At 39.0% G+C, this 15,321-nt stretch overlaps 1 protein-coding gene across 1 annotated transcript in view; it reads right to left on the reverse strand.

Moving 5' to 3' along the window:
• Nucleotides 1-206: 206 nt before the first annotated feature.
• HEATR1 (HEAT repeat containing 1) overlaps nt 207-15,321 on the reverse strand; it is a 34,760-nt gene continuing 19,645 nt past the window's right edge. Inside the window, exons 26-45 of the mRNA XM_021527084.2 lie at nt 14,340-14,477; nt 13,458-13,576; nt 13,069-13,190; nt 11,520-11,648; nt 10,083-10,313; nt 9,284-9,410; nt 8,814-8,992; nt 8,148-8,194; nt 7,348-7,471; nt 6,432-6,572; nt 5,928-6,217; nt 5,025-5,175; nt 4,381-4,539; nt 3,597-3,731; nt 3,239-3,343; nt 2,991-3,159; nt 2,134-2,288; nt 1,626-1,784; nt 820-928; nt 207-425 (exon numbers count right to left, since the gene is read on the reverse strand). Of these exons, the coding sequence (XP_021382759.2) occupies nt 337-425; nt 820-928; nt 1,626-1,784; nt 2,134-2,288; nt 2,991-3,159; nt 3,239-3,343; nt 3,597-3,731; nt 4,381-4,539; nt 5,025-5,175; nt 5,928-6,217; nt 6,432-6,572; nt 7,348-7,471; nt 8,148-8,194; nt 8,814-8,992; nt 9,284-9,410; nt 10,083-10,313; nt 11,520-11,648; nt 13,069-13,190; nt 13,458-13,576; nt 14,340-14,477 (2,878 nt within the window). The 3' untranslated portion in view covers nt 207-336. The remainder of the gene's footprint in view (nt 426-819; nt 929-1,625; nt 1,785-2,133; nt 2,289-2,990; nt 3,160-3,238; nt 3,344-3,596; nt 3,732-4,380; nt 4,540-5,024; nt 5,176-5,927; nt 6,218-6,431; nt 6,573-7,347; nt 7,472-8,147; nt 8,195-8,813; nt 8,993-9,283; nt 9,411-10,082; nt 10,314-11,519; nt 11,649-13,068; nt 13,191-13,457; nt 13,577-14,339; nt 14,478-15,321) is intronic.

The following is a 15,321-nucleotide window of genomic DNA, read 5'->3' on the forward strand; positions in this document are numbered from 1 at the left end:
TCAGTGTATTAGTCCAGTGAGGACCATGCTTGGAGCATGACAACCTCTCCACTGGGACAGTAACTGTATGCCCTGAGCACCATGGAATTCAGTGAATCTCACATGTTGTCATTCAGGATTTGTTTATAGTCTGTGCCAGTTTCCCACTGTTAAGAAAAGAGCAGTTAAGAAAAGTCCCCAGTCCATCCAGAAATGATAAAGCCAGATTCTTAAAATATTTTATTAAAAAGTTAAAATCTTGTCTCTGATAAAAACTGTTATGACAGTTTGCCTGCAACACCTGAATGTGTAAAGCTAACACAATTCAGACAAAATTTGAAAATGAAGGGCATAAACTTAGAAGTAGCTTTGGAGTGGTTCTCCCAAAATGACTTCCAGTTGTTGAATTGTCTTCTGACATTGCTGTTCAACTTCTTCACATTCATCTAGAAAAAGAAATTGAGCAGGAATTATGTAGAGCAGTGATTACAAGGCTACCTGAGGAAGGCTTTATCATCAAGGTTAGAACCATTCTCAAACATCATATATGAAATTATTATTCAGAAATATTTTGTCCCTGAACTAGGCAGACTCTTTCTACTAACAGTGACCTAAAACTTGCACACAGGGAGATATGCAGATGCTACAACACTGAAGAAACTACCATAATTTAACTCAACTTCATGAGTGTGTTTGATATAATCCACTTTAGTTTGCATTTTGCACAGTATAAGCTACCATATACAAATTCATAAGATTTATAGCAGTTATAACAATGAGCCTGTCTGAATCTTTGAAATGAGTCACCCTTCACTAACTAATGCCACTTTAGAGTATTACCTTCCATAAGCTCAGCTAAGAATGGAATAGATTCTGGTAGCAGGACCAGGTAGTTCTCCTTTAGTTTTTGTGCAACTTCTATCAAAGCAAGCAGGGCGGCAAATCGGACCTAAACAAAAACAATTACGTAAGGAAATAAACATTACAGTACAGTTCCCTGTTTTCCCCCACCCCTACTTTATTTCCATTCAATTACAAGGTTATAATCTTTCATGACTGAAGGGGAACTACTTTTCAGCTAATTTAAATATGACATCTGGCAAATAAAATATAATTAACAGCAAACAAAAAACAGGTTGAAAGAAGCAGGTAATGTTGCTGGAAGTTATTTGATATAATGGACTTTAACTTCCTGTCACAATGCCACTTCCACTCTTACCAGGGCTTAGCTGAGCACTGTGAAAAACCATGTACACTCCCTTGATATCTGTAACATGTCAACAGGAGAGTCTTGACAAAACTCTATGAACAGGTCTGAAAGCTGATAACTGTCTTCCCATTACACCTCTAGAGTGCCCCTGTCTTCATATGCAAACAATTCTCTCTTATTCCAACAGATACCAAATCTTCAGAAAGCCCAAACCCCACAGTACAAAAGACATGGAATATTAACTGCTTACAGCAAGAGCAGAAGAGCATGTTGCACCCATCTCTACAACTTGGGAGTACTGTGGTACAGCACCAGTATTTTAATTTAGGCCACTATTTCAGTAATGACTTGGTTAATTCACTTCTGACTTTGAGAGCACTGTTCCCACTTTCTAGCATGACAAAGAAAACCAGTTCAAATTCTGATGGCTCCCAACCTTAGGAGAACTGTGCCTTGTCTTCAGCAGGATCTGGTAGTTCAGTGGTTTCCAAAGAGAATCATCTGCCATTGCCACTGAAAACTGAGCTATGCAGGGTATCAGGTGTGCTGTCACTCTTTCCTGGAACTTCTCATCTCCTCCAAGCACATTTTCTAGCTGTGGAAGTAAAACAGATCCAGGCTCAGATAAACCCAGCCAAAACCACTCTAGCTTTGGCTTTTAGGTACTCAAGAATTAAGTCAAAGCTAATCAAGTGGGAGTGCACTCGTCTGCAAGAGCTCAGTAAACATGCATGAACCTTACAGAATGAAGACATTTAAAAAAAGGATGCAAAAAATCAGAAATTCAGAGCCTTAGGCAAAGAAATCAATACTGTCTGTGGCCCAAAAACTATGAACTAATCCCCCCCCTTTTAGGTAAGGGGGGCGACTGATACATGGGGTTTTTTTTGTTAATTATGGGAAAAAAAATCAGCTATGAATAGTTTCTATGGATTTGTCAATACCTGATCGACCAGAGGCTGCATCAAGGTTTCTGCTCTTTCTTTACTCAAGAACTTCTGGGTATCAAACAGGAAGAGCTTGTGCAGACAGTCCATTGTGAACTGCAACAGCAGACAGCTCTTTTCTGTGTTATTGTCAGAGTCAAAGAAAGCTTCATCTACACAAGAGCCAAGGAGAATAAAAAAAATATCATCAACAGAATGAAAACAAAACTTCCCACAAAACTGCAGGACAGAAACATAGCTAGTCTGTCAATGTAGCTAAGGGATACACTACATAGCAATGATGTACTCATCACTCAGAACAATAAAGTGGATGTGATACATTATCTGCCTTAAAGCTACTGCCCCAGCAGGTTTGCTACTGATGGAAATAAAAGAGAATAGCCACTGGCTACAGGAGAAGTGCTTGGCCATTCCTGTGGATATGAATTTCTTCGGGTCACTACACTGAGATGGGCAAAAATTCCCACAGAAAATAACAACACCTATTTTTGCCCAAGAAAGCAGAGGAGTCTAGATAAACCAGGCAGCTTATAAGAGAAGTCAATGAATGAAAAAGAAAAAAGTAAAAAGAGAAACCCTCTTTCTACACAATTTCATACTCGGGGAACTCACTGGGGCTGACACAGAAAATTTTCATTTGGTTTCAACATTGTAATAACAGTCCCATGCCCATAGGTGAAAAATGTCCTTTGGTTCCATCACAGAAAGATTTCTCATTTACCAGAGGAAGAAAAAAGAGAAGTGACTTGTGTGTGCTGTAAAATAAATCCTGTAAGACTAAAATTTCTGCAATTAAAATCAGCCTCTCAGCAATCAAGACTAAGCCTCTCTGTAGCCAGTAACTGCCAACCTACCAGTTTTAGAAATGTTGACCTGGTTCAGTGTCTCAGCAAACGGCTTCACTAAATGACCAGCAAAGAGGGTGAAGAGACCCTTGAGCTTGTCTGCGATGCAGTCTGCTATTCGGTGGAATGTTAGCAGCCTGTCTCTCAGGGTAGCCTCTGTTTTGGACCAATCAAAGAGCTGAAAGTGAAAGGCAGATTAGCTGTTTCTGTGCACCGAAAACACAAACATGCAGATGAATTACATTTAGACTTCTTACCTTGAAGAAGAGGGGCCTGAAAGAAGCCTCGGAAAGTTTCATAACCATAGTGATTAGACAGTCAATAATGTAAGCCTCTATCTTACCAACTTCCTCTAAGTCATCCTAGAAAAATCAGAAAACATAATTCTAAGTTTGAAATGTTAAAAATTTGAGCTTTCAAAGCACAGTTTAATTTTGTCTCTTTCAGAGAAAATACTTAACTACCATGTTTTCCACCAAAAGACCAATTTGGAACAGAATACCTGATAACCAGAATTTCAGAGCACGTGTACAATGTAATCTACTAATCTTAAACAAGTGATGTAATTGGCATGTAGAGAGATGCAACTGCTGCTCATCCTCCCAGTCAAGCTACCTCTGTATGCTCTGCTCGGAAGTCCAAAACTTTCATGAAAAATGCTGTCAGTTCAGGCTGATGGGAGATCAGGTGCTCCTTCTGCATACCAGCAATGTGCTCCTTCAAAATGTTCATAAGGGGACCCAGACAGTTCTGCCAAAACAAAAGCAAAGCAATGCAAAGACAACTGCGATGTTGACAGTAACTGAAAAACATAACTAGGGAATTGGATTTATGTCATTGAAATACTGTTGATAAAATAAATAAGTTTTTCCCCCTGTATTTTGGGGAGCTTAAGTTAGTAGGATTCCTGAAAAGCATTTTGTCTACCCTCTGCCATACTGGAGGAAATTCTGACTCACTCATGTCCCTAGCACATAAATGATGTCCCTTATGGGATGGGATGATCTCCCAGGCATTCATCATCTAACACGCAAAGGACAATGCTGGATCTCTTCCAGATCTACCTTCCCTGAATCACTGCAGCAGTACAAAAAGCCCCAGAGATCATAATATAAAGACTATGGCAGATTTGGCAGGGATGGAGTTCTCTTCACAGCAGCTCACATGGTGCTGTGCTTTAGATCTGTGACCAAAACAATGCTGATTACACAGCGGTGTTTTAGCTGTTGCTGAACAGTGCTTGTGAGACTTCCTGTGTTTCTCACTTTTCAGCCACAGCGAGCAGGCTGGTGGTGGCCAAAGTGCTGGGAGGGGACACAGCTGAACCAAATTTTGGCCTGTTTGTTTCTTTTTATCGTTTCCTTTTTTATCACAGTACTGAAGGATGAAAAACCCTTACCTTGCGGGTATGCAGCACTTCACTGTAACACTTGGTAACTGCAGGCAGGAGTATTCGAGGGGCCAGCCTTGTTGCTAGGATGGTTTTCAGTGCTGCTACACGGACACTTATCTGGGAAGCAGGACCAAACTCGGCCACAATCTTTTCCAAGCGGACAACCTGTGAAGAATTCCAACAAAAGTTAGGCCTACTTAGCAATTTAAGAACTTATTTTATAGTAGCTCTTTGCTTCAAATGTCAGACAAGAATTTTGCTGTTTGTACCACTTGGAACACCTTACATTAAGCTGCGTACAAAACCTCACTTGTCTTCAAGAGAAACACTTAAAATGCCCATAGAATGACTCCAACAAGAGTGTCAGATACACATTTGAAGAGACTGAATATTACAGAATGATCTTTTGTGATTCATCTCCATTTTCAAAGAGGCAAAATACAACCTATCTGAGGGAGGAGAAGGAGATGCTCTTAGGTTCTGCATCTGAGTTATATGCATAAGAAAGTGAGTAGAAGAGTAGTAGGTTATGAGCTTTCACACACTCCTACTTCAGTTTCAGAGGAAAAAAAGTCATCTCTACAGCTTCTTCTGGGATCTGGGCAGGTCTTGTCTCCCCTTTACACACCTGTAGGACTCACAGAGCTCACCTGCAACAAGCACTCCAAAAGGTAAGGACTAAGGAAGTGTGGCAGTGTTTCTGCAACCTTTAGCAGAGCAGTGATGGCACTCAGCAGGTAAATCTCATTGGAGACCAGCTCCTTCTTACTTTTTAAAGTCTTCAAGAGTGCTGGCATCAGCCTGTGAATAACCAAATAGAAAGAGAGACAGGTGAAATAACTGACCATTTGGAGGTATGTTCCCAACCAAATAAATCCATCTCTTAAGCCTGCAGGGACAATTTTCACAAGAATTTTTTCATGCACATTTCAGAAAACTCAGTATTCTGGGCTCATTGTCATATTTTGTTTTGAAGCTAATGAAGGCTATTAGACTTAGAATCACAGAATGGTTTGGTCAATAAATCTTTAAAGATCATCTAGATCAACACCTTTCACTCTATCAGGTTACTAAAAGCCCTGTCTTTAGTTTAAAGATTTAATGACAATAAGAGATTAGTATTTGTAAAGAAATGAAACAGTCTTACAAGGAACAAATTAGATACTTGGATTCTTCTCAGATAGGGAGAATAAAATAATCTAGCATGAAGGGTTTTCAACTGTACTCATTCTCATGTTTTTAAATGCTATCTGTTCTACAGAAAAAATACAGATTATGGTCTGTTTTTTCTAAAGCCAAAAGGTTGCCTCTCTAGTGACAGTAACAGACTCCATAAGGAACTCTACTGTGCATTATAAGTGTCTTGCTATTTTCCCCACTAGTTTCTTAGTTCTATGACCACAAAGCACCTTCAAGCATTAGAAATATTTTTAATCTTGTCTGCACAAAACACAGACAGGGCAGACAACCCTCATCAGCATTCCTTCAGTAATCCATTTTGGTATAACTAATTCTTACTACAGCTGGTTCTGTTGAGAAGAACCTAACAGTACCTTGGAAGCTGAGGTATTGCTTGGGCTTTCAGTGTACAGGTGACTTCAGCTATACAGAGCAAAGCACTTCCCATCACATTTTTTTCCTCCTTCTCTGAAGAAATTAGATCAATGGCCATTTTCAGAACAGGCACAAATGGTGCTGGATTTTCTGTGCCAAAACCTTTGCAGAGCAGCTTGAGGCTGAACAAAGCAGTCTGCCTGTTGATGGCTTGCTCCTCCTCTTCCTCGTTTCTTTTGCACTTGACAATAGCAATGAGCTCAGGAACCAGCTCTAAGAGCTGCAGGATCTGAGAGGACAGGAGAACACACACATCAGACATGCAGTTAGAAACTCAGGACCTGCAAGGTAGCTGTGGGCAGGGACCTTCGTGTCACCGCCCAAGAGCCCTTGCCAGGCCTGGCACTAGTATTTGGCATCTTTACATGGGGTCAAGCACTTGCACATCAATCTCTCTCTGGGTACTTTTGCTAAAGGAACTGGGTTTAACCCCTCTGCCTCACCTGGCTCTTCTGCCACTTGGTGCGCTGCTGCACCTTGTTGTTCAGGAGGTCCATGGCCTTGCGCCTCACCGATGGCAGCTGATTCATCATCAGTCCCCCAATTACAGGGATGAAGGTTTCTGTTGGCAGTAAGGCGTTGACCTACAAGAAAACGAACAAAACAATACCATAAATGCTCCTGCATGCACTGTGACATGGCAGCCTCCTGATAAGATTCTCTTTAACTTCCTTCATGGGTTTCAGGATCAAAGAAGAGAGGACAAGTCAGCAATGCTGTATCTGAGGCATGCCAAACAACAAAGCAGGTTCCAGCTACCTGTGTTCACTGGCTGCTAAGCAGCCATTATCCACCAGCTCTGAGATTTCCTCAGCAAGTCTTTTTGTCTACTCTTGTGAGCTATCCCTCTTTACCCAAAATAATTCTGTCAATGCCTCCGCAAGTACATCATGAAAACTGGAATATGCTTTAGAGGTAAAAAACATTCCAACAAGATAGCCACTCTAATTCTACAAATAAATTACTAATCAGAAAAAATAGCAAGATGAAAACTGAAAGGATTTAATTTCATGTAGAAATACGCAACAGCATTAGCTACGTCATTTTATGAGTTAACAGTGAGAAATGCTGCCAAGAGCCATTTTTCTCCACCAGATAAAGTGAAATGACTGCTTACAGCCAGTAGAATAATAAACTAAAGGAAACAAGCATTCCTGATTTTTGTTCTGCTTGTCCTAAGGAGCTGTTAGCTCTAGTTATTCAAGTTGTTACCTGAGTTTAAACATTGATGTACCAGGCTGCAGACCATCCAATGAAATATAGTACTAATGCAGTAAGAAACCCTACAAAGTTTATAATCATATTAACAAGCAAAAGCAGCAATGTCCCAGTGCTAACTTGGGGGCTAGTGAGACATACTTTATCCAGCGTATCATAGCTCTTGCTAAGCAGAACCCTCCAAAATTTGGCCGTTGGCTTGTCCACATTTCCTTCCACTGAAGATGCCACAGTGTTTATGTAGTGAAGAACTTCTTCTAACAGCCTAGACAGAAAGGAAATAACTTTCAGCAAGTAACAAGGAGACTAAACAAGTCCATTGCCACTGGAAAGCATAAAATCTCACATGACAACAAAAATACAAGGAAACTACACAGAAAAATTTAAAAATGAGCATTCATGGAACACAGCGTTTAAAATAAACCTTATACCTTATTTCTCTTGGAACAAACACAAAAGCTAGGCCTCTGCAAAAGAAACTCTCAATTTCCTATCACTGTCTTTTACAACACAATGGCTACAACTGTGATCTTTGATTACTAGTGCTTAGAGCAATACAGAGGCATCCATGAACAATGATCCATTTTTTTTTCTACCAATGAACCAATATATTTTGCTAAAAATATGGAATTCCTTTAGTGATTCAGACACGAATGGCATGACAGTTATGGCCAAGCACGTAAATAACCTCTATGAAAAAATACAGAAAAAAAATGGATATTGGGTAGAGCAATCTTTCAGAAATAAGAAGTTTCACATTCCATTAAAAGAAAAAAACAAACCAAAACCAAGTAACTTGCACATAATAAATACTGCTTGCTGCAGAGGACATTTAAAAAGTATCATTAGAGTGAAAGATATTCTAATGGCACTACACTTCAAAGATATTCCTGGGCTGCAGTAAAAGCTAAGAATAGGAGTAGGGCGTATTTAAAGCATACCTCTGTTCCAACTCCTGCAGCACTTCTGGTTCTTCATATTCAACTATCTGGTTTGAAAAGCAAGAAAGAAAATATGAAACTTACCTCCTCTCATTAAACTAAAATGCCAGAATACAAAAATTTCATTTTTTTGAATCAAATGTCCACTAGCATGGTAATTATGAGTCCCTACACTTGTATTTAAGCCATCATTCTGGAAGGAAATCTGAGCACCTTGGGCAATGCAATCACATTAACAAACATTTCATGCTGGTGGGTGGTTTTCAGATGAAAAATTGGACTACCAGATGCAGTCGGAGCCTGAAATTCATAACATTTTGTCTTTTCAATTAACAGCATGAATCCCAGCAGCTGAATTTGGAGTTACACAGGCCGTGAGTGAAATCCCAAGCTCCATAAAGCCAGTGGGAATACACTGGGAGCAGAATTTCACTTGGTTACCTATGCATCAGTCACACAAATGGAGACTATCTGGAAAAGCCTTAAAAATAACTAACATTACTGAGAGGTTTCAAAACTGTGTCAATAAAGGTGTCAGCAAGCTACACTGGACAGTGCCACCCCTTTGAATACCAAATCATACTAAAAAGTAAATTATGCCTCAGCTATTACAATATGGCACAATCACTACCTGTGATCAGTCTAGAGGCAAACTGCCATTATTACCTTTTTCACAAAACTCTGAGAGGACAGAAGTTGTGACATGAAGGAGACTGACAAGAATTTGAAATGCCGGAGTTGTTTGTCAGAGTGAGACTCCACATTAAAGAGCTGCCCATCCTGATTTTTTGGCTTTGTTTTACATGTTCTTAACTTTTTTGTCCCAGGATCATCTGTTGAAGACACTGACAAAACAAATTTTCATCCAAGAAAAAAAAGATATTTAATTTCTGATCACAGAAACAAAGTAAAATTACAGTTGTTCAAAGCCCCACCCAGCCTGTCTTGAACACTGACAGGAATGGGGCACCCACCACCTCTCTGGGACACTTGTCCAGTGCTTCACCACTCCCAGAGTAAACAGTTTCTTACTTATATCTAGTTTGAATCTATCCCATTTTAGTTTAAAACCACTACCCTTTGTCTCTTATATTAGGAAGGTTTACGTGCATTTGCTGTCTCTATTTTGTCGTTACCTTCTTTATTCTCTGGCAGCTCTGTCAGATATTGGATTATCTTCATCATGCTCTGGAACTGCGAACGTACATTAAATTCGCAGCAGATGGAAATCCAGAATTCAGTGTCTGCTTCCAGAACAGCATCCTGTTAATGGTTCAATAAAAAAAGAGAAATATTTCAAAAATTAAGAAAGATTATTTCTATCAAAACTAATAAAAATACTTGAAAATGCCTGAGTGAGCTTGTGAAAATGTCATACTGATCTGGACACTTCCAGGATTAACAGCAGTGGTAAAAGCAGCAAGCCCTTGCTTGGAGAGAACATAGATCCAGAGGGTAAAGAGACAGATTAAACTGCTGCAATAAAGACTATCTTCTCACCAATGTTCCTTTAATAATTCTTTCTGTTTTTCCCATAAACTATGCTCTCACCTAATCTCAGGGCCTGCCTACACAAAAACTTAATAGGGTTTTCATCTTGATCTGCAGAGAGAGTGTTTCACAAACACAATTGAAGGAAAAAAACCCAACTTCATTACTACTGAAATACTACATAATTAGATTATCAGCTCTTCAGATCGAGGATTGCTGTACAATATCATCTGATCTATTGTTCAGGTTCAAGGACATAACACCACTGAATGTACAGTACAAGTCACAGCCAACATCACCATCAGGTTCTGCTGTACCACAAATCCAGAGCTCACTACCTTTTCCAGCATAACTTGGGGCTTATGGAGAACCTCCCTAAAAGCAAGATCATGAACAAAAGAGATCAGTCTCTCAATGAAAAAGCTGACCCCTCAGCCTGCTAACCTTTTCTGTGCTTAGTGTTACTATCACAGTTTTGGTCACGTACTGCTCAAAGAGCAGCACCAGGAGAACCCAGAGGAATTTGTCTCCTCCCACTGTAGTGATCAGCTGGGACAGGATGGGCAGACGCCGGTGCTCCGGCACGTGGGGCAGGGCATCCACAAACACACGAATGATCTTGGTCACCACCTCCTCCACGCTTCCCGAGGACTCTGACAAGTCACTGTCTTCAGCCTGGGCACAAACACAGCAGTTCAGACAGGTTACTTACTGCAGGTGGGTACAAGGCCTTTCTTGCAACTTCAGAAAATAAGAGAAAGCACTGTGCAAGACAACAGCATTGCCAAATGCATAACCTCAAGGAAAATGTAAGAGTTCCCAAGTAAAGTTTTAAATCACACAGTTCCTTTTCAGTGTTACAGGAAGATGCTTCAAATAAAGTTTATAAAAAGGAAAAAACAAAAGAAAAAAAATAGAAAAAATCTACTCGACATCAGCTGAAACAAACAAGACATTTTCAAGGAAAAGCAAAGCCACATCCTTCAGAAAACTTTGTGTGACTTAGGCTCTTAGATTCAAGTGCCTAGGAAAAATAATATACATGGGCTACATGGTCTCAAGTAACATTAGTCTCTCACCACATGTAAGAATCGTATGCAACAAATAATTTGTCACAGAAACTTGTGTGGGCTGCTAGGAAAGTTTTTAAAGAAAAAAATTAAATTTTGTCTCTCTATTTATATAACAGAGAACTATAAGAGGATGAAAAATGAGTACACATGTAACTAAATATAGTCTGGGAAATCCTCATCCCATTACTGAAGACTTTTTTTTCCCCAATTCATTTTTACATTACATTTATACATCATGTTTAAATCTAATTATGATCAAGAATCAAGATTTCTTAGGTGCAAGGGAAATCTGATTTAAAAAATGCTGATTTGAAAAACAAGGATCTATTTTTGTTTTGGTTTATATCCATTTATCTAAGAGGTCCAGGCAAAATCAAGAAAAGCCCCCAAACACCAGCTGGAAGAATAAAAGCACTTCCACTTCTTTCAGACCACGTCTACTATTCCTATGACCATGGCATATTAAAAGACTAATAACCAGCTTCTTTCTTCCAGTGGCTCCTCTACTGAACTTGCCTGCTGTTTTTATGACAAAAAGCTTGAACTTAAAAGTATGTTTCAGGTCCTCTCCACATATAGCTGTGGTAATTTTGACTAAACCGTTTAAAAAGTGCAGAAAGTCAAAAGACTGAAAAGAAGCAACAGTCTGATGAACTTGGTCAGAGACAGAGGAGTCTTAATTACATTACATAACATACAATTTAATGTCTATTAAAATAATCCTAGAGTAGGTGACAACTTATTCTACCACTGCTAATGTAAATTAATTACTTAATTAATAATCTTTTCATTAAGTAGACATATGTACCTGTATAAGAGCAGGAATAACCATCTGCACTGTCTTGTTAATTACTTGGAAAGTGTAGGTATCATCCAGACGCAAGACATTTGCTCCCATGAATGTAAAAATGGGCATAATGTTGTGAAGAACTTTATCCTGGAAGAGAACAGACGAAATTAGTTCATGCTGCTGTGCACATTGTACCTCAAGGTGTTTCTAATTCCCACAGATCAAACTAGATTCCTATTTAAAAAAAATCCAAAAACCGAAAGAGAATCATGATTATCTTTCAGAATCTCCCTAAATGAGTTCTAAATGGATACTGTCCCTTAATGCTACTTACTGTGTGATTGGTAGAGTACTAAACATTATTTAGAAACCAAGACACACATCTAAGCAAGTAATTAGAGTGGAAATTGAGGGTTTAGTGTGATAAAACACCTTGTATCCTTCCACTCAGTGCCGGGTGAACACAAGTAAAACCACCTATGAGGAAATCTGCAGAAGCACAAATGTGGTTGTAGCACAGATTCCAGTGGTTTTCCCACCCATCTTTTTTTGTATCTGTAAAACATCTGCAATATCCACAATCATACAGTGTAAACTAACAATACTAATTTCAATTTCTGGCTTTTTGAGGGCCTAGACTGTAATCATAGTAACCAATTTTAAGAAGGCTGTATTAAGAGGTGCCACCTAGCTCAAATGTTAGTTTCCTAGATTTTGCCAGGACTTAGAGCAATAAATTATAGGCATATTTTTCATTTAGTTTTAGAGACTGGAAGAAGAGTTTTAGATTTTAAAGGTGAGATGAGGTGAATACAAAAATGTTTCCTTCTATCTGATGGCAGTAAGATGGAAACAAAAACCCCAAACAGTAAAACAACAAAATCCCCCAAAAATGTATCAAAAACATCACAGTTCTGTCATTTGGAAAACATGCTATCTTTCCAAAAGTGTGGAGAAAATACTGAGGTGAATATAAAGATGCAAATTGAGTTTGATACACCTGGATACATTTTGCTGGTTTAGAGTTTCAAAGCAAAAGAATCTTAGAACAGTGTACAGTTAAATTTCAGTCCATACAAGTCAAATTTCAGTCCATACAAGGAAAGGGCTGTTTCTTGGTCAATTAAAATCAGAACAAACCAGTTTTACTATTAAGTACAATTACATTTTTCAGTGTTGTACAAGATAGGAACTTGTAAAAATTCATGTGCTAATGGGCCAGGTGTTTTCCCTTTTTATATAGAAAAGCAGGAGAAAGAGAAGACGAGGCATGAGAACTGTGACCACAGTGGGAAGGTGAGGCAGGGCTGATCTCAGAAAGTTTCTTCCATTTCTACTGCACTCCACTGCGAGCCACAAATGGCTGGTGACCAAAGCATCAAGACAGAGGTTTGTTTTCAACTAAAATGGAATAGAAAGCCGTAAAAGAGCAGGAAACCTGTCCATTTTGCCTCTGGCTCCTTTTCAGAAGTTTTTCCCCACAGAGCAGATCTGTATGTTCTTCACTCTACCCAATACTTGGAAACCAATGAGAAAAGCCGATGCATAAATTCCAGGTCTTACTTACAGGAAACATTCCAGCAACTGCACCAAGGAGCAGCAGGGCATGGTGGTGTGTCTGGGGCATTTTAGAAATCCTGATGCACTGAACTATCAGTTCCACATTGAATTTTTCTTTGTCCAGGATATCTGCAGGCAAAAATATTCACTGATTAACACATTAAATGGCCAGCCATGTAGGAATAAACAGTACACTCAAGCACTGTTTTCAGTTTGCACACCATACCTAATGCATCTACAAAAATTGTAAGGAAGGCAAACTTGTATACCCTCATAGAGGAATCTCTCTCTCCTCAAAACAATAGTGTAGACTGAGGAAGAAAACCTAATTGAGACCACTGTTTTAATGCTGACCTAGTGAGAGAATTACCAAGGGATGAGTCTGGTGATTTTTACCTGCTGGGACCTTGCCACCATCTGAGGACAATTTCTGACAGATGTTCAGCAGACAGCTGAGGATCAGCTGCTTTGTATATTCCATATTTTCTTCTTTTGATGCCCTGGGTTCCAAACACCTATACATTCATGAAAAAAACAGGATGGAAAAATCAGTGACCAAACTACATATTAGGCTACAAAAAAGCAGCTGCAATTTTAATTCTACATAAGTTCTAAACTGAGGCTTCCAAAAAAGTCTTTGCCAAAAGATTGGGTAAAGTTTCTTTGCCAAAGATTCTTTTTTTATTTTCAAATGCATGTACTGACCTAATAAAATATATTTATCAAAGCACTGCCAAAAACTTAAGTATAACCTGGACTCTAAATGCCAGTCTATGTCCTAAGCAAGTCATAAGGAAAGAAAGACAAATACCTAATCTACATATAAACCTTCCTAAGTGTCTGGATATAGGGCTGTCAGGAAAAACAATAGTTTCCTTAGGTTGCACTAGGCTAAGATTGCTCCACAGTATGTTGGGAGGAACTTCAAAGCTTACAGAATTAGCTCTTTAGCTAATTAGCTTTAGCTCTGCTGAAGACACGAGTCCTGCCAATTATCCCAATTTTAGGACAGGTATCGTCCTTCTTGGCAATCCCAAGCCCTCTGCCCAATGAAGTTTTCACACAAGAGAAGCTATCCATCAGAAGAATCTTACTTTTTCAAAGAGAAAAAAAATCGTAATTAACTTCTCATTCTCCTCCTGTGACTGGCCTAAAAGAAGTTCAGTTGAAAAAGGCAAGCTAAACTACAAGACATGACAACAAAGCAGAGACTCAGGAGCCCACATTGCCATGCTTAGGGTGCCTGCTGCAGCAGAGAAGGCTCCAGGGCTCTGTTACCTGCTCAGAAGGTTGAAAAGTACAGGTACCAACGCCTGCGGATGCCGAAGCTTCTTCTTATGCTGCAGTAACTCCAGAATAAGCATCACCCTCTGCCACCTGGAGTCACTTGGTGCCAATTCTGCATTGTGAGGCTTTCTAAAAAGACATGACAATCAATCATGGATTTTCAAAGAAAATGCTACAGTGCTTCAGGAATCACACACACAGAGATCCAACTAAAAAAAGACAATTTTTCTTTCACATAGTATTGTATGTCCTTTACTGCTGCTCCCTAGAGGGGTGGCAGTATGTGGGCTTTTTATTGAAACAGCAAGACATTTTAAACAAACAACCAACAAAAGTTCAGACCGAACTTGAAAAAAACAAGTGTTTCTTGGAAACACTTCTGGAAGTGGGGGAGAAAAAAAACCTGTTATCAGGTAAGTGTCCAAATGATGATCTTCTTGCCATCCAGGAAACTTGCTTCTCTGGAACTACTAGTGATTAACACACTGACTATGCAGGCAACGGGGGATGCTTGAGCATGTGTGTTTGTAAACTGTGACAGGTACAGTTTACAGATGGGTCAATCTAATGGGTGATGATTATTCAAAATGGTCAAATGAAGGAAAACTAAAAAAGCTATTCCAGGTCAAACCAGGAAAATTAACTCAATATCCTGTTTCAATATGGTTGAAAGAATGTTAAAGAGAGTAAGTACAGTGAACAAAACAGTTCCTTATGAGAATGAAGAAAAGAAACAGGACAAAGACTTAAAAATTAGTGATTACATTACCACCTTTTTAGAAACAAAATACTGTTTTTCAGTCAACTAATGAATATTCTGATGAACATCTGTTAGGTTTCAGCCAAGTGTATGTAATTTGCCCATGCATCTATATTTAAAACTAACCTTACTTTTAACAAAAATTAATCTTGTTCAACTTTGTCAAGATTCTGTAACAGCAACTGTAATAGTCAATATCAAATATACTGGATT

Source organism: Lonchura striata, chromosome 3 (assembly GCF_046129695.1).
Source record: "Lonchura striata isolate bLonStr1 chromosome 3, bLonStr1.mat, whole genome shotgun sequence".
Lineage (NCBI taxonomy): Eukaryota > Metazoa > Chordata > Aves > Passeriformes > Estrildidae > Lonchura > Lonchura striata.